The sequence below is a fragment of the Artibeus jamaicensis genome, unplaced genomic scaffold (genome assembly GCF_021234435.1).
Source record: "Artibeus jamaicensis isolate MK-2021 breed Jamaican fruit bat unplaced genomic scaffold, CSHL_Jam_final scaffold_537, whole genome shotgun sequence".
In the NCBI taxonomy this organism is placed as follows: Eukaryota; Metazoa; Chordata; class Mammalia; order Chiroptera; family Phyllostomidae; genus Artibeus; species Artibeus jamaicensis.
The window spans coordinates 23413487-23434344 of record NW_026522047.1 but is presented as its reverse complement, the minus strand read 5'-3'; the positions used below and the strand labels follow the sequence as shown (position 1 = coordinate 23434344).

The window sequence follows — 20858 nt, the reverse complement described above, 5'->3', positions numbered from 1 at the left end:
TTTTTTATAAAAGGTGTTTAGTCTGTCTCCTATAATAAAAGAGCCCTGTCTTTCTTGGTCTCTGGTGAAAATTTTTTTGGTAGTATGATGAATGCAAATAGCCTTCAGGAGAAAAATGAAACCAGTGGTTTTCCATGTAGTTTAACAATTGTTCTTCTTGACATTTTATTTTGACCTATTGGTTAGCTCCCAGCTCATTTTTGACCATAGGAATCCAAGTGGAATTCCAGATAGGAAATATTCTAAATGTGCATGAGCATTTCCCTAGTGTTTGTCCTCTATAACCATTTCTTACATTGCTTTCGGTTCTGCGATCACTAGCCTCAAATTACCATGTTAGATGGGACTGAGTGTGTTAATTCATAGTTTTAAAACTTTTTCTCTCTTGTTTTTTTTTTGATGCAAAATAAATAGAAAATAAATAGGAAAAACAAAGATCTCCAAAGAGCACTTGAGAGTTACAGATATTTTGGAGCCTAAATAACAAATGCATATTAGATTATAATATAAATTCTAAGTTCATATTAACATAAATTGTCATGATCCAGTGTGTTATACCAATGCCTGAGTAAATATTTAACATGCAGAAATAGGATACCTTGATTTAACTGGTGGGATGAATTAAGAAAACCTTCAAATGTATGAAATATAAAGAAAGAAAGAGTGCATTTAAAACTGTATGATAGGTTGAAAATTCTAATGTCTATTTTCTTTGATCAATCATGTTAAGGTTTTTTGAATTATAATATTTTATTTTATTTTATTTTTAATTGTTATTCAATTACAGTTGTCCCAATTTCCCCCTGTTGCCCTCCCTGTCCTGTTCACCCCCCTTGATTTAAAGATACATAAGGTTTACAGTCTGTCAAATCTGCACTCTACATGTAAATTTGTTGGCTTAGTCACTCACTCCTGCTTGTTCTCAAAGAAATATTTAGTCTTTTCCTGAAGCAATTTGTGGTATATTCAGATCCACCAAGCTATTCTGAAGCTATTAGATCAGAAAAAAATAGCAATAAATAAAAAATGGGCTTAAGTACTCCATAGTTTTGTCTCTTTGGAAGAATCCTCTGGCCTCGTGCCTTTTATTCTCTCCACAAGTGATGTTTTTGCTTCTGTGAAGTGCTGTATCCTTGGATTGCTGTTCTGTGTTTGATGTAATCCGTCAAGACATGACTCCTATTACATGTGACAAGTCATTACAAGAAAATAAAAATCCAAAACACATTTGAGTTTTATTTTACCGTACTACTTTTATTATATAAATGTAATACTGACAAGTTGTGTTTTGTTTGGTTGGGTGCCTCAGCTTCCAAGTCAACCAGCTGATTCAGATGGGCGTAAAAATTTATTGGTGCAGGAAAAAAAACCCCACCGCTAATAAAGATGATTACAATGATAATTACTTGTAGTGATAGGAACTTGTTAAAAATGTAGGATTTGAGGTCCCTCTCCAGGCCTGCTAAATCAGAACCTGCATTTTAACCAAGTCCACTGTGATCCGATGCAAACTAACCCTGGAGTAGCATCGTCTGAGTGTCTCCGGACTCCTTCCCACACTAAGAAAGGGCAAGCCAGGCTGAGAGTCAGTCAGACCCAGCCAGAACCCACAACTGTTTGCTTAATGAGGACGCATGATGGAAGATTTAAATAATTTGCAAGCTGGCATTTACCTGCAAGTGTGGTAAAATCTTGAAAGGAAAAAAAAGACAATGCAACATTTACTTTTAGGAAAACTAACAAGCCTTTTATATAATTGCAAAATATTATATTTAGGAAGGCCATCTACCTCTTGGGGTGTCTGGCTTTAGGGGCTGTGACGCATCCGAGGTTTCTACTGCCTGTCTGTGAAACAGCTGATTAGAATCTGGATTCAATTTTAGGTATCAGGACCGACCTCTTAACCAGGGCTATAAACTGTTTTACAAACTTTTCATTACTTGTTTCTATGACTGTAAAAGGTAGGAAGCATCTCTTTTTCTTCTATGCTGCCATCCATTGGCATGAGAACAGAAAAGAGAGGTTATTGAGAGAATTCTAACTCTAATAAAATTTTTGTGTATGTTGAACTGATAACCTATGTTGAGCTACTTTTTATTTTCTTCCTTTCTGGATTTACAATATAAACCCAACCTCTTCTTATCTCATGGTGGTTTTTTTATGTGGGAAGTAATCTGGGTAAATAATTCTATATGATAAACCTTCCATAAAAGCCTAAAGCACTGTATGGCTTTCAGGATTCAAGTTTAAGTTTCATGAAATAACTAGTTTTATTCGTTTTTATAGCTAAAATATATAAATATGAAGGTTCGAATCCAGTAAAGGACAGTGATTTGAAAAGCATAGGTTTTGTCACTTCCTAAATTTTTCATGTATTTTCCTACTCTTTTGGTTTTGCGGAAGAAAAATCTAAAACAAATTTTTAAAAAGGAAATTTGTAAACCTGTATCAAGAAGCAAGTATCCCAGCATTTTCAAGGCATTTCTCAATGTTTGATTGTCTCGTGATTAATTTATTCCTTCTCTTAAGCTTTCTGTTTCCTTAAGTTATTATACTTTGATGTCTGGTAATACTAAGGGATCAAAAGGGCATTTTTTGTTATGCTGGTTTTCTAATGAGCCTTGTTCCTATTGATTTTGCTTTTAAATATTCTACATTTTAATTGAGCATTTCTTTTTTAGCTGTGTTTTGGGGTGATATTGCCTTAGATGATGAAGAGTTAAATATCTTTCAAATTGATAGGACAATCGACCTTACACAGAACCCCTTTGGAAAAGTTGGACATACCACAGGTACAGTTGATTATTTGATTTAATTTGCATTCATTTCAAAGAAAATATATTCTTGAAATGCTATAGATACTTTTTGGATCATTTTTAGCATCTCTGTGATCAACTTTGATTTCCTCGACACAAATGTGCCCATGAAGAAATTTAAGATTTGTTCATAGTTTTTACTTTATGACTTTCTTTAACCAACAGGTTGTGGTGTTTACTGTGTACCAGGCCTGGTTTCAGTGCTGTGGAGATAGTGACTCTTTGAATCCTTGTAACATCCCAAGAGGGTTGACATGAAGATCATTGTGACTTACCAGTGAGGGGAAGCAGGTTTAGAAGGTTGTAGAGATTGCTTATCATCACATAGCCTGGAAGGTCTGAGTCAGGACAGAAGTTTGGTTCTGAGGAAGACCGAACTTCACACTCTGGAGCGTTGTCTTCAGTTACCTCCCATTTGTAGTTGCAAATATTGAGTTGCAACATGTAAGTTATTTATAGAGTAATTATGCACAAACTTATTGGAAAGATTCACCTACCTGCTTATATAGCTTTTATGAAAACCCAGAAGATAATTTCAATTATAGTGTTTTGACATGTTTGAATCATATCTGCGTGAGTCTTGTAATATTTAAAAAGTGATTTGGGTTCTCATTTTGAAATATTTTTATTAAAATTATAAAAGTCTTTATATTGATATGATTTTTATTCTGTATTCGATTTTGGAGAAAATTGCAACATTAAAAATTCTTTTGGTAGCTGTAACTAAAAAGTTTATTCAGTGTTATGCTTTTTGATCTCACTGAAATTCTTCTTATACTCAATACTGTATTGTCTTCTATTCTATGGAAGATAAACTATATAATTTATTTATGGCATCTAGCAGACAAAAAAGGCTTAGGCTTAGTAAAAGGCTTAAGCCTTTTTACTATGAATTAATATCTGTCCAGTTTACTTTTTTGCAACTTTGTATTATGACAAGTTACAAACATATAGAAAAGTTGATAGGAAGTTGATAGGGTAGTATAAGAGATACCAACATAGTGATATCCCATTTACATATTCAATAATTGTTAAATTTACCATATTTTCTCTGTGTGTGCATACATGCATTAAGTGTATATAAAACATTTTGTAATTAATTGCAAAGAACATAACATTCTGATATCAAGTAGGTTTGTATGCACTTCTAAAGAATAAGTTCCATATAATCAAAATACCACTATCACATGTAAGATATTTATACCAGATAATAAAACAAAGGCTTATTTAAAATGATAACACACACTACTTTAAGAGAGGACGCTCCAGCCCCTGATATATGTAGTGGCGGCCTTTTCTGAAACACACGGCAAATACAGGAGGAACGCGGCATCGCGTTGTGGTCACAGATGGTTCGTTCCTGTAGGACACGGTTATTGGCAGCTCTCCAACTGCTGTCTCGCACTTAACGTGGCCACAGAGACAATGGATGCTGGACAAGAGAGCAATGACACAACTCGGCAAATGATAGGTCTGTTGTGTTACATCTTGTTTTTTATTTCTCTTTTCAATAGCTTTAAGCTTTATTCAGGTCACTTCTTTAACCCATTCTCTCCCTTTGTATTGGGAGCATTCATTTTCTGTGATTAAAAAATTTTCATAGTATTTAATCTTTTCATTTCATGTGTAGTGAAGCCCTGAAATAGTAATAGCTGGAAGAAAAATATCATTATTTCAGATAAATAGCATAAACCAGATCATACTGTCAATCATTAAAAAAATTCTAAATTTCTACGTGAAAGGTACACATGTTTGAAAGGAACTTGCATTATTCAGCTGAATTTCAATGAGAAAGTGTCCTGTTTTAGTGTTTTACTTTATCTTTGCCTTTTCTTCTCAGTTTGTGCTGAGTTGATTATATTTCTTATTTCTTAACTTCAAAATATTTTTTTGCCATTAATATTTATTTAGCTTTAATATTTTATTTTGTTTTTAAAATATGAGAAATAAGTACTTATTTTATTAATTTTCTTTTTTCTATCTCATTGTACTATCTAGACAGAATTTTATTTTAATGACTATAAAATTATCCAAAATTCATAAATTATAAAAGCATTATATGCTGTGATAGTCTTAAAACATTATTTCTTCAAGTCTATAATTACTCTAATCCTAATTACCTAATACTAAGCCTTTTTTCCTCACAATCTGTTTCAGTCCTATAAAATATGAAACGTAGTTGTTACATAATGCTCACTTTAAACATAGAAATGCCATCTTTTAAGAATGTTTCTTGTAACTGCTTAGGAATGGATACGTTTGAGTATTACCTCATCTCTAAAATGTTTGATGAAAAAAATTTCAAAAATTTTTCTCGAGGGTCACAGCAAAAATGTGACTGTGTAATGCAGATAATTAAACAGAATCTTAGTGAATAAGGATTCTACCTTATAAGGACTTAATTGATTGTCATAAGAGGCTTATATGGTAATAGATTTTATTATTTTTTATAAGCTTCAATCTAGGTCATTAAGTCTCAGCATTAATTCAGAGGGGGAAAAACAGATATTGGGAGGGAGTAGTTCAAAATCCAAGAACAGTTTGCTGTTTTCATGAATTTCTGGTCCTCTTTCTCTGTTTTAGTCCAGAGACTCATGAACCACACACTCTTAGTGGCATGAATTCATTTACACTTCTTCTGATATCCTAAGTGATAATATTGTTTGTTTGCTCAGTGATCCCTCATGGTTATTTGTGTATTAAAAACTCAAGAAGAAGGGAAACTAGAAGACAAAATTGAGAGAGCATTTTATGAAAGCCTTTGAATAGGAGGATTTGATTTTCATCAAATGATCTGCTTTCTGACTTATGACAGGAATCTACCTTTCCTACTCTTTGTTGTTAAAATTGCAAGAAGATACATTTCCTTATTTTGATCCTCTCTACTACCTTTAAAGTTATGAAATTATTTACATCTCTTTCTGTAAATTCTGCAAATTACATAGCATAACACAATGTATTTTGCAGTTGAATCTCCTTTTAAAGTCTGACCTTGGGACTTTTACCTAATTAGGTGTTATAACTAATTTTCAAAATTTATTGTATGTATTATAAGATATGATATGCTTCCAGAAATATTTTAAATTGATCATAGCTGTGGAGCAAAACTCACACTGTGAATTTGCTCTTCTGTTTTTGTTTCCATTTGGTGATCTGACATCTGAAAATATTTAGTTTGCATTGGGGAGATAGCTAGAGTGCAGTCAGCTGGGCAGAACAATTTGCTGTCATCCTATGTGATGTCATGGTCACAGTGAAGAAAAATGTTTCAAATTATCAGTAGATGACTCAACGTCCATGATGTCCAAATAAAGTCATTGAGATTGCTCTCTGGCTCTCCCCCAGTGCCGTGGTTGTAGTTACCCAAATTCGTTAGTGTGTAATTTTTGCCTTCTAAGATGCATGCATGGTCATGACCCTCACTCTCTAAGACCACATAAAAAGATGTCTGAAGAGAATTTAACATAGCCTATTACTTTGGTTTATTTATAAGAAGTTTAAAATATGGTGCTTCACTTACCTATTTTCTTCTATTCCTTAAGGTGGATATGGAGATCACGGTATGTCACAGAAACGAGGGGCCCTCTACCAGCTTATAGACCGGATAAGAAGGACTGGCTCTGGTATATCAATGTTTAAAGTTGCAGACGCTTGACTTGATGTACAGTAAATATTACACTCATAGCAGTTCAGTTTGCCATTGTGATGTGAAGTGTGTGAAGGATGTTTGCTAAGAAAGAGTCCCTTATTTCTGTTTTGTTAGTTGAGACTTGATGTAAGTTTTTTAGAACTTAATTGTGGACAATTGAAATGTTTTGTTGACTTATTTTCAGCTTCTCTTTATTTAAAATGTATGAGGTATTTATTTTATTATTGATATTTATTTCCAGTAAATTGGGTATCACACTAAGGTGCTTTTATCAAGCACTGAACTACATCAGTTTTAACCGAATGAAAAATATTGGGGCTGTTTTGAAATCAAATTCACTTAAAATAAATGGACAAGCTGATTTAATAAATCAGTTTGATCTAATAAAAGTAGCTGAAAATTTTTGACACTTCCAAAAATTAATATAAAAAACATTCAGAAAAACTGCAGTCTGGTTTTACAGTTAGTTGATATTTATAATATTAAATTTATTAACCCCTATTTGTAGATTTGAGTTGTTTTTTAAAAAGTGATGTTCAAAGTTCATAGCCTCACATCCCTTTAATTGATGGTTTGTTATTAATTATTTGAAATTACTTACATTCAAGTATTGATTTTCCTAAGTAAGTAAAGATGCTTTTCTCCAGGATATTAGAAAATATGCTGTATACTATAACTAAGACAAAATAATATTGAATATAACTGTAATTGAAAAATAAAATTAGAAAAGATGTTAGGGACATGAGCATAAGGGACATACATTCAACATTGGTTCTGTATGAAGTTTATACTAGTGGTAGGATATTTGTGTTGGCAATGATAGATGAATAAAAAAATAATTATGCAAATTTAGTAACAAAAAGTTATGAAAGGCCACCAAGAAAAGTCAATGGCTACAGATTTGAAAGATGCTCCAGAACAGACTGCATTCTATGTTGACCTTCACCTTGTGTACCGATTATGCTATGTGCCTGAGTGTGGATTCAGGGGAAGTCGGAATGGAGATGGCCCACTGTCCAGAAGGCTGAGCCCTTACCTCTCTCAGCGTTATTTCATTCACTAATTCTGTGATGTAATGTTCATAATTTTAATCCGTACTAGAGAATATCAATCCTGAAAAAAGGATTAAGGACTTGGCAGGAGCGAGAAGAGCTTTGACTGTCATGGAGTTTTTAAACAATGTGTTTTGTTCTGGTGGTGAATTTCTCAGTGACCTAGTAAAGTAGGATATTTCCGTTAACATTAACAAATTTGTCTGTGACCTACAAAGTTTGTCTGACTTCTACCTGCTGTAGGCTGTCGTAGGGAAATTCATTAGAATTTGCTTGTAGAGGATTAAGAAGTTGCATTTTGACATGATATACTTAAATATTATAATACTTTTCCAAGTACGTCGTAATATCCATGAAGCTTTTCTTTCATGCATTTTGACTTCAGGCATACTCAGACAAATATGTAAATAGGACATTTTAACGTTTGTCCTTTATGAGGTAAATGACTCCCTGACCGAGGACTTCTGTTTCACAGAATCTTTTAAATGTCGCTGCAGGCTCGGAACAAAACAACACAGTTAAGGAAAAAGTACCTCTAAAATTCTCAGGGCAAAATGAGAAAAATCGAGTTCCCAGAGCTGCTACGTCAAGAACTGACAGAATATGGCCTGGAGGCGTGATTCCTTATGTTATAGGAGGCAACTTCACTGGTAAGATATTCCCAATGTCTATTGTGATAGAAATTATTATTATTATACCAATAAAGTGTACATTTTATAGAATCTTAATCTAGAAAGCATAGTATTAAATCAAACTTGAGAAATACTTCCCTCACTTCAGTTGTTAGTTTAGAATATCTTCATATTGAAAAATATCTTTAGTCTTGAGTTCTAAGGTTCTCAAGTACAATTCTGGTTTTTAAACTGAGTTTCAAGTGTGTCCATTAAATCTGGAAGCTGATTTCTCTTCAGCCAACAGGAAGAATGTGTGTCCTGTTTACAGGACCTTGTATACACACATTTGGGTTTTTTTTAAGGTTTTATTTATTTATTTATAGACAGAAAGGAAGGGAGGAAGAGAGGGAGAGAAACATCGATGCGTGGTTGCCTCTTGCATGCCTTCCACTGGGGACCCGCTTGCAACCTAGGCATGTACCCTGACTGGGAATTGAGCCAGTGATCCTTTGGTTCACAGTCCGACACTCAATCCACTGAGCCACACCAGCAGAGGTGTACACACAGATTTGTAGAGATAGTAAGCTTGGACCTTCTGATTATGAAGTGAGTGTCCATTCTTTACAATGACAAACTGGTGGAGCTCCAGGTGGGCATTCCTTGGTGGCATCTGAGCTGCCCAGCCAGACTCCGGGTAGAGGAGTCTGTGTGCAGCACCCGCTCTGGGGCAGACGCTGTTTTATTAATGTCATGCCATTTCTCCAGGCAGCCAGCGAGCCATGTTCAAGCAGGCCATGAGGCACTGGGAAAAGCACACATGTGTGACTTTCATTGAAAGAAGTGATGAAGAGAGTTACATCGTATTCACGTACAGACCTTGTGGGTGAGTAGAACCAAGGATTGCCTCAAGTCAATTTAGAAGGTGAAAAAAACAATCCACAGGTAGCATTGATTCATTTTCTACTATGTGCTTAGTATTTTGCCCACAAGAAAGTGTGAATTTTACAAAAGGGAATACTCAGTTTTAAGTAAGTGTATTCTTTGATCACTGACCCCTGTGCATCTGTCTCAAGTGCATTCCTCCACTGCCCCAGCTTCTCTCCCTTGTGCTCTGGCTGGAAAATGGCAGTGCCTGTGCCTGGTCCCCTGAGTTAGAACCTTCAGTGCCCTCGCCTGGTGATTCTGTTGTTCTTCCTCCAAACTCCCTTCAGGACCGGATTTTAGTCGGTTTCTGTCGACATGCACTGCACCCTTTGGTTTCCACTCTGTCCTGCGGCCATGCCCTGGTCGATTCACATCTTTGTCAGCTCATGTCTGGTCTATTCCATCGCTGTCCTGTGTTGCCTCACCAATTCACTGCCACTGGGATTATCTTCGCAGAATACCAGTCACAGGAGGATGCCACACTGTTTTAGATTCTTTAGCACTGCTTCCTAGAGTATTTTCCAGATTTGTTTCTTACAGAGTGATGACAAAAACTCTCTCTAAAACAGCTCTTCTGTGATTTGTAAGAATGCTGTGTGAGATTTTGATGGATATTTCTATAGCAGCATGTTGATGAACATTATTAATATTCAACCACTTGAAAGGAATACAGAATAACAAAGTTCTCTAAGCTTATTTTTTTTAAAGGAATACCCATCTTAACCTTTTAAAAGTGGAAAACACACCCCAGTGTCCTGGGACACATTTTGGGAAATGCGAGTCTGAGAATAAACTCCAAATTCCTTGGTATAACATTTAAGGAATGCCATGAACTCACCACAAGTTTTGTCTGAAGCTGTTTCTGCCACCAGGTCTGCCCACAAACCCGACGGTCCAGCCAAGTCCCAGTAGCAGCCGCTCCCCAAGCAGTGCTATACACTGTAAAACACGTTTCACTGTAAAGACGTTTCATTGTAAAGGACGTTTTACCGTGAAAGTTATCAAACGCCTATCCCTGCGTTTTCAGTTCATTGGGAGGTGTATCTGAATATTTGTTTAAATCCGCTTGGATTTTTGTTTGCTGGTGTGCTAAGGGTATCTGACAGGGTGTGCTGTGTACACTGCATCACCAGAGGAGGCACACGAGCCTGGACCTGCCATGTTTATGGTTATGATGGACCAGTGCATTCAAGTGGTGACAGCCACGTCCTGCTATCGTAAAAGTTCCCTTCATGGCAAACTAGTGATTTTCTGAAGGGGCTCTTTTCTTTCATTCCTTCTACGCTAGTTATCTGAAATTCTTCATAAGGGGGAAATTTCTCTAATCACTTGTAGCTATTAGAGTACCTTCTATTATAGATTAATAGGGAAATTAAAACCATGTTTAATTTCTTTGGAGGACATTATCTTACCCTAATGATGTATTTTGTAGGGAAAATGTATCTCACCAGGTACAGTGCAGAGGGTTGTCATTTAGCTTCGTACCATCATAGTTTCCTAGATTGTCTAACTTCAAAGTGATGGATTTTATTCTGGTCCTGAGTGACATTAAGAAGAATTATACATTTTCCAGATATTTTTGGATAGTGCCATAATTTTTTAGTTATGACTTACTCAAGTGATTTTTTTTCTTCTAAGTTCCTCCAATTTTAGCTTGGTAAGTTTTGGTTACTTTTGAAATGCTTCCTAATTCTTGATATCTATTTAATATTTAACAGGTCCAAAGCTAGGCTGTCTTTCCTCCTGGTTAGTTACTAGAAAAGGATGTAGCTCAGCTTAGATATTTCTAAATGCATAATGTATTCAGATCAATACATCTTTTTTTTCTTGATGTGCTAATTTGTAAAAAATATATAAAAAACACTGATCACTTATTTTATTGCTTAATTTCTGTGTGTAACAAATTCATATTTATACTCATTTTCTTTTATTCTTTTGGTTCTTTTCAAAATCTTTTACTTGTTTGATCCTGCCAAACTATTTTTCCCCATTCACTGTCATTTCTTAATGTTTTTGCTTGTGATAGTTTAGTCACTTGGAATGCCTTTACTTTCCTTTTTTATCAATGGCTATCTTTCACATATTTCATTTTCAGCTATTTCTGAACTGCCCACAATGAAGCTTCGCTATGATGTTTACATTTCCGCTGCTGGCTCACCTGCTATTATTAGTGGTGAGGGCAGGTAGCTTATCTCCGTGTCCCAGGACACCCAGCAGGGGCCCAGTGTTACAGGAACTACTGACAATTTACAATGAACTCAAGCACATCATGTGTAACTCAAAGTAAAAGAATTTAAAGGAGTATTGAAGAAAATTTTGAGCAGTGGGAAAAAAGTCTTGATAGGGGTATTGCATCAAACGGAGAGTACTTTGAAGGCGACTGAACTTTAAGCATGTAAGAATAAACACATATTTTTAATAAATAAATCCCTGAGTTTGTGGCTCCCCCTCATACATTTTAGGGTGGAGAAGCAGAAAGAAATGTGAAAATAAGTGAGATGTAAAATATATTAATAAACCCTAGATTCTAGGGCAAAAAAGTCAAGCGATGTAAGTGGGATAGAGAGCATTTGTGCAAAGACTTGAACTAGATGTGGACACGAGACAATGGATGTCTGGGGAACGTAGTTCCTGGCAGGGGGAACAGGGAGTGAAAAGGAAGCTCGGGTCTGCAGGCACCAGGCACAGCAGGGCCTGCGTGGCTGCGACGGGTGAATGACGGGAACAGTAGTGAGAGATGACACCTGTGCGGTGAGACATTGGTGAGTGAAGATCCTGGAGGACCTTGCAGTTCCTTCTAAGTACTTTAGACTTTCTTCTAAGTAAGAGAAAGAGCCTATATTTGTCATCTGAGGCAATTTATAAACTTTGTTTTATAGTTAATACTGAAATAATGGATGATTGCCAGATAACCAGGCTGACAAATTAATATAATACTTTAGATAGATTGTGAGGCTAAAATTATATTAGCTATAAATGTGAGTAGATAAGTCTTGAGTTTAACTAGATGTATAATAGCATATTCACCAACACTGTAATTTATCTTCTACTCCTAAGTGATTTAAGGCATATGTCAAATATGTGAATTAGTATAAAAAAAGTACTTCAAGGGATTAGTTAGGGACTTTTGTTATAGATAAATTAACCAAGAGAGTAGAAGTTGGTCACATTGGGTAAAAGGCTGTCTGCCTCTGAATGTGTTGGACTTTATACTTCATCATAATCCTTTAGAAAAGTTTTATCATATTGTAATTCACCCAGCACTGACTATTCTACCATCACCTCCTCTGTCTACTTTATTCCAGATGCTGCTCCTATGTAGGTCGGCGGGGTAATGGACCTCAGGCAATTTCCATCGGCAAGAACTGTGATAAATTTGGAATTGTTGTTCATGAATTGGGCCATGTGATAGGCTTTTGGCATGAACACACGCGACCAGATCGAGATAACCACGTAACCATCATAAGAGAGAACATCCAGCCAGGTGAGAATTGGATTTAAGGTTGACTGAGAATCTTTTAGTTGTGTTTGTACTATTTATCTCTTAACTTCTTGAAAAATGTGAATTGATATTTTTGATATGATAAAAATCAACATTTTGCTTGATTAATAAATACCCATGGTGGTGTGATATTTTTAGCTGTTGTTTCTTCAGAATGAATGATCTTTTTTTGTTTTTTTAGGTATACATTTTTTTCTTAAGATTTTGATCTTTTATTTCTAAACTTCTATGTTTTCTAAGAATGGGTATCGGCTGTTGGACCATAAATCAATATTATTAAATATTTTAAAGCATTTTCTATAATTAGCTTTATAATTTCTGCTATAAGGATTTAGAAAGAATCCAGGGGTTACAATCAAACATGCTGCTACCAGAGGAATCTATATTGTACCAGAGACAACTTCAGGAGAAAATGAGACATTTCCAGGGACAACTTCCAGGGAAATGAGTCATTCCAAGGTGGTCTAAATAGTTTCCTTTTCTCTGCAACCTTACTACCCTAAAGACCAATTTTTAAGAATGTTTTCAGCAGTTGAATATAGTATATAATCAAAACATCAATATAGTATAATCAACAAATCAATATAGTATAAATTCATAAACATCAGTACATTTCAATTTTCAAAAGAAAACTCTTAGGGTTGCAATTTTCTTACAAGGTAGTATGTATTTCAAGTCTAAGCAAAGTAAAAGTGTGTCTTTATTTCCTTATTTGTGGCCAGTTTCAAGTTATAACCATTAAATTCCTTAGAATTTCCAGTTATTAACAGTTAATTGATCTATTTATCTATACACTATATTTTTGGTGACAGTTATTTCTTGAGGCAGTATTAGACATTAGAAATACTGTGATGAAAAATACAAAGCTTAGTGTATATGTACATACATACAAGTGATTGCGAGTGAGCAAAGTACCAGTGGTCGTATGTTGAGACATGTGACATATGTGACCAAAAATGTACCTTGGGAGGGTTGAGGGAGATGTCACAAACGAATGGAAGCTTAGAAGTAAAGACGTGTTCTAAGTGCCCAAAAGAATGACGGAATTTCTAAGCTGAAAAACACCATCATGATTGAAGATGTAAATACAGAAAATGGAATTGTTTTTATTTGCCCATTGTGGCTGCATGGTAAGTTATAAGTGGGGAATTAGCTGGTAACTATCTAGGGAAGTTAGATCATAGGGGATCTCCTATGTGAAGCTAGGGGAATTAGATTTTATACTTTTAGCTCTTGGAGAATAATTAGAACATTGAAAGCAGATTGAGTTCAGATTTTAGAAAATAATTCTTTCATTTTGGGGATTATTAACTCAGAATGGGAAAGTGGGTGGTGGGAAAGGTGAACCCAAAGCCAGGAAACTCATTAAAAATGTAAACAAGCAGACTACGAGATGACCAAGTCCTCAGTTAAGGTAGCACAGGTCAAGAGAAGCAAGAGGGAATAACCTTTCAAAAATATTTGAAGAGGAACATCATGTGAGGCAATATTTTTGAGAGGAAGAAAGAAAAACAGTGCTTTCATTTAGCATATCGTTGAGTTTGAGAAGCCTTTGGGTGATCCAAATTGAGATGCTTGGCAGACAAAGGGAAGGTGAGTCTAACTTTAGGCTATATGTGGATAGCAATTTGATAGGGAATTGGACTGTGTAGGGAAATGATGGAGGGAGAAGGAAATGATTGAGGTTAGAAAATGAGGAATACCAATATTTAAAACATTCTGTAGAAAATTCCCAAGACTAAGAAAGCTTGGTTTAAGACTCAGAAAAATTAATGAATGTGATCCCTCAAAGAAGAGATCGTTTCAAGAATGATGAAATAATCTGTAGTGTTGAATATCAAAGAGAAGTAAAGACAATGTATTCTCCCAAAATAAAAGGCTAATGTGTGAGCCAGTTGTTCATTTTATACTTTATATCATTAGGAGAGAAATAAAGAGGGTATAATATTTCTGAAAATTATCAATTAAATTAGAAGTTTTCTGTTAACCATATTTACTGAGTTTCTACTATTATGTAGACAAAACTTTAAAGGAAATAACTTTCACTCTTAAAAAAGTGAAAGTTATTTCTTAAAATAGGACTTTGGTTAAACATAATATTTTATGTACCTAAAACAGGCAAGAAATGTATGAATAGTATATGGGTATAACTATCTAATACTTAACACAGTGTTAAGCAAATTATGGCTATTTATAAGTTTTATTGACTCTACATTTAGGCCAATTGAAAAAATAATGTATTGAGTGGTATTTCCTGCGTATTCAGAACTATTATAGCAGTGCAATGCTAGTTTGTAAGAACAACAAGTTTATGACTTGCTTTGGCTCAGAAAGTTTGGACCAAGTGTTGTTCAAGGGCGATGTCTAGTAAGTGCAGACTTTAGCTTCTGATTTATATGCAAAATTAGTGGCTACGAGAGGAGCCACATTGGTCGAAGGATTTGAATGACCTTAACGCATTTTAGACTATGCCTTTGAGAAGGAGGCTCTTTTGAAGCATATTCTTCTTCATCGGAAATGCTCTTCAGCTATCAGAGAGATGCAAATTAAAACCACAATGAGATACCACTTTACACCAGTCAGGATGGCCATCATAAACAAAGCAACAAACAACAAATGTTGGAGAGGTTGTGGGGAAAAGGGGACCTTAGTTCACTGTTGGTGGAATTGCAGACTGGTACAACCATTATGGAAAACAGTATGGAATTTTCTCAGAAAACTCAAAATGAATATGCCTTTTGACCCAGCAATTCCACTGCTAGGAGTATATCCTAAGAACCCTGAAACACCAATCCAAAAGAACCTATGCACCACAATGTTCATAGCAGCACAATTTACAATAGCCAAGAGTTGGAAGCAAGCTAGGTGCCCATCAGTAAATGAATGGATCAAAGAACTATGGTACATTTACACAATGGAATTCTAGGCAGCAGAAAGAAAGGAGCTCCTACCCTTTGCAACAGTGTGGATGGAACTGGAAAGCATTATGCCAAGTAAAATAACCCAGGCGATGAAAGACAAATACCGTATGATCTCACTTTTAACAGGAACCTAAACAACAAAACAAACAAGCAAGCAAAATATAACCAAAGACACTGAAATACAGAACAGGCAGACAGGGACCAGAGGGGAGAGGGGAAGGAATTTCAAGGGAAAAGGGGAAGGATTCACAGGAACAAGTATAAAGGACACATGGACAACAACTAAAAGGGGTGGAAATGGGAGGGAGGTGGGGAGCACAGGTGGGGAGGGATGGGTGGGTGAGCTGGGATGGGAGTAAAAGACAGAAAACTGTACTTGAACAATAATTAAATAAAAATTTTTAAAAAGTAAATAAGAATTATCTTCCAACTGAAAAAAATGTTCTCCAGTTAAAGCTTGGAGTGAATTCATCAAAGAGATTCTCATTTAAGTTTTGAATGAAATTCGTTGCTGTTGTTTTGCTTTTAGTGACAAAATCACATTGCTAAAGTCTGCTGTGTTGTATATACTTACAAATATTTTTTTTATTTTTTCATTTTGTAGAAAAAGAATATAAAGCAAATAGGAAGATCATGTTTTGTCAGTCTTGGCAAATGTAGTCATAAATAGAAGGTGGGAAACTCATTTAGTAAAATGTAACTTTTTATAATCTTTTCTACAGTACTGAAAAAAAACCCATAAGATCTTAAAGAAATAAATATGAGAACAGAAAAAGAGTATTCATCAAAAAAAAAAAAGCCAGACCCAAAGTAAGCTTTTGGTAATCCACCCTTTTGCCAAAATTAACTTGTTAATGAAATTCAGTATTACACTTTCAGTGTGGTGTAACAGAACACAGTGGCACTGTGTGGGTACTTTTACATGATGTGGATGTCAGTATATAATTACAGTGTGCACGCAAATTAGCCATCTAGTAACGAGAAGGTACAGGCATAGGAACAGGTCTTCTTTTCTCTCCTCTGACTGTTAGAAGGCCTCTGAAATGTTGTTTGTGCCTGATTCTTAGGTCAAGAGTATAATTTTCTGAAGATGGAGCCTGGAGAAGTGAACTCGCTGGGAGAAAGATATGACTTTGACAGTATCATGCACTATGCCAGGAACACCTTCTCAAGGTTGGAGTCTCAGGTTATACCTTTTGACTTTTAATTCTTTTCCTCTGTGGGGCTTCTCACAAAGCTGTCTGTCATTAGCACTGGAAGCATTCTCAGATATTGCTGCCATGAAGCACGAAAGTGCTTGATTGGTATTTTTAGCTAACACTCGGCATTTGAGATTTTAAAAACATATTTTTAATATTTCCTATCAAATATATAAATTCAAAGTAAAAATTAAAATGAAGTATTCAAACTATTTTATATTGCTAAGTCATAAGCAAATTTAGTTAAAATGATCAAACCAATCAGCATGTAAAATTGGTAAATTATTATTTAGTGAAAATTAGGCATTTGCAAATCAAACAGGGTCTTCGTTCTTGGGTTAGAAGGTCATACTCTCTATCATACTCTCTATGGGACTTATATTTTCAGTTGCTCAAGGAGTAGTTGTACTCAAAAATTGCAGTACTGATTTAATTCTCAAAGAACATGTTGGGGAGATATTTTACTTTATATAATTTAGAATTTCATCATTTATCAAGTTTAAAATCATGTTATTAATTAGTGAATGCTATTTTTAAAAAATGTAATAAATGTGGGTTTTGATTACTTCATTCTAAAGATGATGTCATCAAGCAAATAGTTCTCAGGTAAGGAATTTAGAACCATTGAGGTCCATCCCCTGTCTTTCCCATTTCATGCCCATTTCACACTCAGGTGTCCATTTCAACTCACCCTTTTGGCCCACACTTGCGCTCTTTCACAATGTACCTACATCTGTTTCTAAAGGCTGGGTCAGGAAGGAGATTTAAAAATTCAAATTAATTCTCATTTTGTTAAAAAGAAAATTCTTGGGGAAGAGTAAAGTAGGATATGTAAATAAACTCTTAATGCTGGGGTACATTTTAGATTATGCTTTTTTGAAAAGACCAATTTTTGTTATTATAAAAATTGAATATTAGTAATATTTAAAAATATCTTCAAAGTATATATAGATACACGTATGTGAATATATTCATATATTCAAACATAATAAGTATCTAAATGTTTATTGTTTCTGGAATTGAATTTAGGTTTTGGTAGAAATATACCCATAATTTGGCCTGAAATTACTCTTTGTAAAACTTTATGTCCAGGCCATTGCTTGAAATTGAATTTTTTGTGGAAACATGTAACAAACAGGGATTTGGTCCCAGGTCAGCAAGGGGCGCATCTCATATGCTGCTAAAGTATGTTGCTTAGAACTAACCTGAATTGTTAGTCTTTGCAACATACGCGATACCAAAAAAGTGGAGAAAATATTTATATTTTCTATTTTTGATAGAGATGATAAATCTGTACCAAAATTCAAAACATATTTTGCCGTATCCCATATCCCTTTTACATGTCTAAATTGTCCATTTTTCCTTTCATAAACCTTTCTGCTCTTGCCGCCTGCAGTCCACTAGCTGAGCACAGCCCCTCCATCTCCACCACCACCTCGGTTACTGCGTGCCGGTCAGCCTGGACCTCGTACATTTTCTCATTGCTTTAAAATTATCCTCTTCGGGTTTCCTAATAAACTTGTATGTCTGTAGTGGAAGTAACAATATCTGCCTGTCAGCAAAATTGATCCAGTTAACACTATTTCATTGTTTTGGTTTTTAAAGATGATATTTATTAATTTATACATAGGGTTAAATCACTGAATTCAGGAGGTGAAAAATTAGCCAAGTTCTCAGCCTCCACCTCCAAAATATTTCAAGCCTCTCTCTCTCTCTCTCAATCTCTCTAGTAAAAAGCACACAATATAATATTTACCACCTTAACCGTTTTTTGTTTTGTTTTGTTTTTAAATTTTTATTGATTATGCTGTTACAGTTGTTCTATTCCCCCCTTCATTCCCCTCCACCCTACCCCCCGTCCCCACCATTACCCCCCCTTTACTTTATGACCATGTGTCTCAAGTCCTTTAGATTCTATATTTCCCATGCTATTCTTGCCCCCCATCTAGTTATATGTACCATTCAGTATGTTCACGGTGTTATGAAATGGATCTCCAGAACTTCTTTGTCTTGCAAAGTGGAGACCTTATGCCCATTCAACAACCACTCATCTTCTTTTCCCTGTAGCCCCTGATACCCATTATTCCATTTTTCTTTTTAATGAATTTGGCTACTTTATACACCTCATTAGGTGTAGTAACACAACATTTGTCTTTTTGTAACTGACCTATTTCACATAGCACAGTGTCCTTAAGGTCCATTCATGTAGCAGCATGAGACAGGGTTTTCTCCCTTTTTAAGGCTGAATATTTGATTGTTTGCCTACACCACATTCTGTTTAATTACTTTAAAAATTTTTTTGTTAATTTAAAGTCCTGTGTGATTTCATATGTATTTAGGACTGTATCTTTCTATTTCTGTGATAAATGCCTTTGGGATTTTGATTGGGATTGTGTTGAATCTGTAGATCATTTTAAGTAGTGTGGACATTTTCACAAATTAAATCATCCCATCCGTAAACATGGAATGTCTTTCCATTTATTTGTGTCTTCTTTAGTTTCTTTTAGCAGTGTTTTATAGTTTTTAGTGTACAAGTCTTCACTCCTTGGTTAGGTGTATTCCTAAGTATTTTATTATTTTTGATGTTAGTTTATTTAATTTTTAAAATATTTTATTTGTGTATTTTTAGAGAGAGGGTAAGGGAGGGAAGAAGAGGGAGAGAAACATCTATCAGTTGCTTCTCATACACCTCGAACCGGAGTCCTGGCCTGCAACCCTAGCATGTGCCCTGAGTGGGAATTGAATTGGCGACCTTTCAGTTCGTGGGACGATGCCCAATCCACTGAGCCACACTAGTCAAGGCTGTTTCTGGTGTTATTTTAAATTTCCTTTTCAGATTGGTCATTGTTACTATGTAGAAATGCAACTGATTTTTGTGTGTTGATTTTGAATCCTGAAACTTTAATTTGCTTATTAGATCTGACAGCTTTTTTGTGTGCTCTTTAATGTTTTTTACATATAAAATCATGTGATCGACAAAGATAATTTTACTTCTTTCCAGTTGGATGCCTTTTTCTTCTTTTTCTTGCCTAATTGTTCTGGCTAAGCCTTCCACTGCTCTTTGACTAGAAGTGGTGAGAGCAAGCAGTCTTGCCTTATTCCTGATCTTAAATGAAAAGCTTTCCTTTTTTCACCATTAAATATGATGTTAACCGTAGGTTTTCATATTAGTCTTTATGATGTTGTGGTAGCTTCCTTCTGTTCCCAGTTTGTTGAGTTTTTTTATCATGAAATTGTTTTGACTATTGTCACATGCTTTTTCCTCATTGTACCTGCCACTATCTGAGTTATCATTTTTTTGTTTAATGTTTTTGCTGCCCCCCCATTAGAAATGTATCATAAGGGGAGGAATTTTTGTGCCTTTCATATACTGCTATATATCCAGACCTATAACAGTTCTTAGTAAATATTTCCTAAAGAAAGAAACAGGTGGAACTGAAAATGTTATTCTTTTTAAATTGACTTTATTGGGGTGACATTGGTCAATAAAATTATATAGGTTGCAGGTGCACAGTTCTGTAATACACCATCTGTATATTGTATTGTGTGTTCACCACTCCAAGTCAAGTTTCCTTCCATCACCATTTATCCCCCTATACCCTCTATTACCTCCCCCCACTCCCCTCTCCCTTTGTTAATCGCCATACTGTTGTTTGTGTCTGTGGGTTTTTGGTTTTGGTTTTGGTTTTGCCTAGCCCCTTCGCCTTTTCCACCCAGCCCTGGAACCCCACTCGCCCGTGGGGTTCAGTGGTGCAGTCTTCTTGATTACCAGCACTGGGTGCCCCAGGAATGTCCCTTATGTGGATTATGTGGGCCTTCCTGTTGTAACTGAGTCTTGATTGCTGTTGGCTTGTTCATGCATGGGGTCAACCCTCAGGCTCAACGCTGACCATAGCGTGCTGTGCAGGTGCTGAGCACATGAAGGGGAATTTGCCTCAGCAGGGTCTGGTGCCTTGGGAGACGTCCTTTCAAATATACCGCTGGTAAAGCTTATTTGGTTCTGCTCTGATGCTGCCTGCAGCTGGCCACAGGGTGTGTTGACTCTGGGCCTCTTGGGCAGAACTCAGATGCAGGGCAACGCCAGACACTGCGTATGACTGGCTCTGGGCAACCTCTTTGGAGCAGTCTTGATGTGACTTCTGTAAATCTTTGGTTATAAGACTTCTCCTCAGCTAGTTTTC

General features: G+C 35.6%; 1 protein-coding gene across 2 annotated transcripts in view; it reads left to right on the top strand.

Annotated features, from left to right (window-relative positions):
- The window catches only part of TLL1 (tolloid like 1), a 158735-nt gene that overhangs the window by 75536 nt on the left and 62341 nt on the right, over nucleotides 1–20858 (top strand). For both annotated transcript variants that reach the window (XM_053658722.1, XM_053658721.1), the window contains exons 2-7: nucleotides 2682–2792; nucleotides 6359–6439; nucleotides 8015–8167; nucleotides 8897–9014; nucleotides 12361–12539; nucleotides 16546–16651. In XM_053658722.1, the coding sequence (XP_053514697.1) occupies nucleotides 2682–2792; nucleotides 6359–6439; nucleotides 8015–8167; nucleotides 8897–9014; nucleotides 12361–12539; nucleotides 16546–16651 (748 nt within the window). The remainder of the gene's footprint in view (nucleotides 1–2681; nucleotides 2793–6358; nucleotides 6440–8014; nucleotides 8168–8896; nucleotides 9015–12360; nucleotides 12540–16545; nucleotides 16652–20858) is intronic.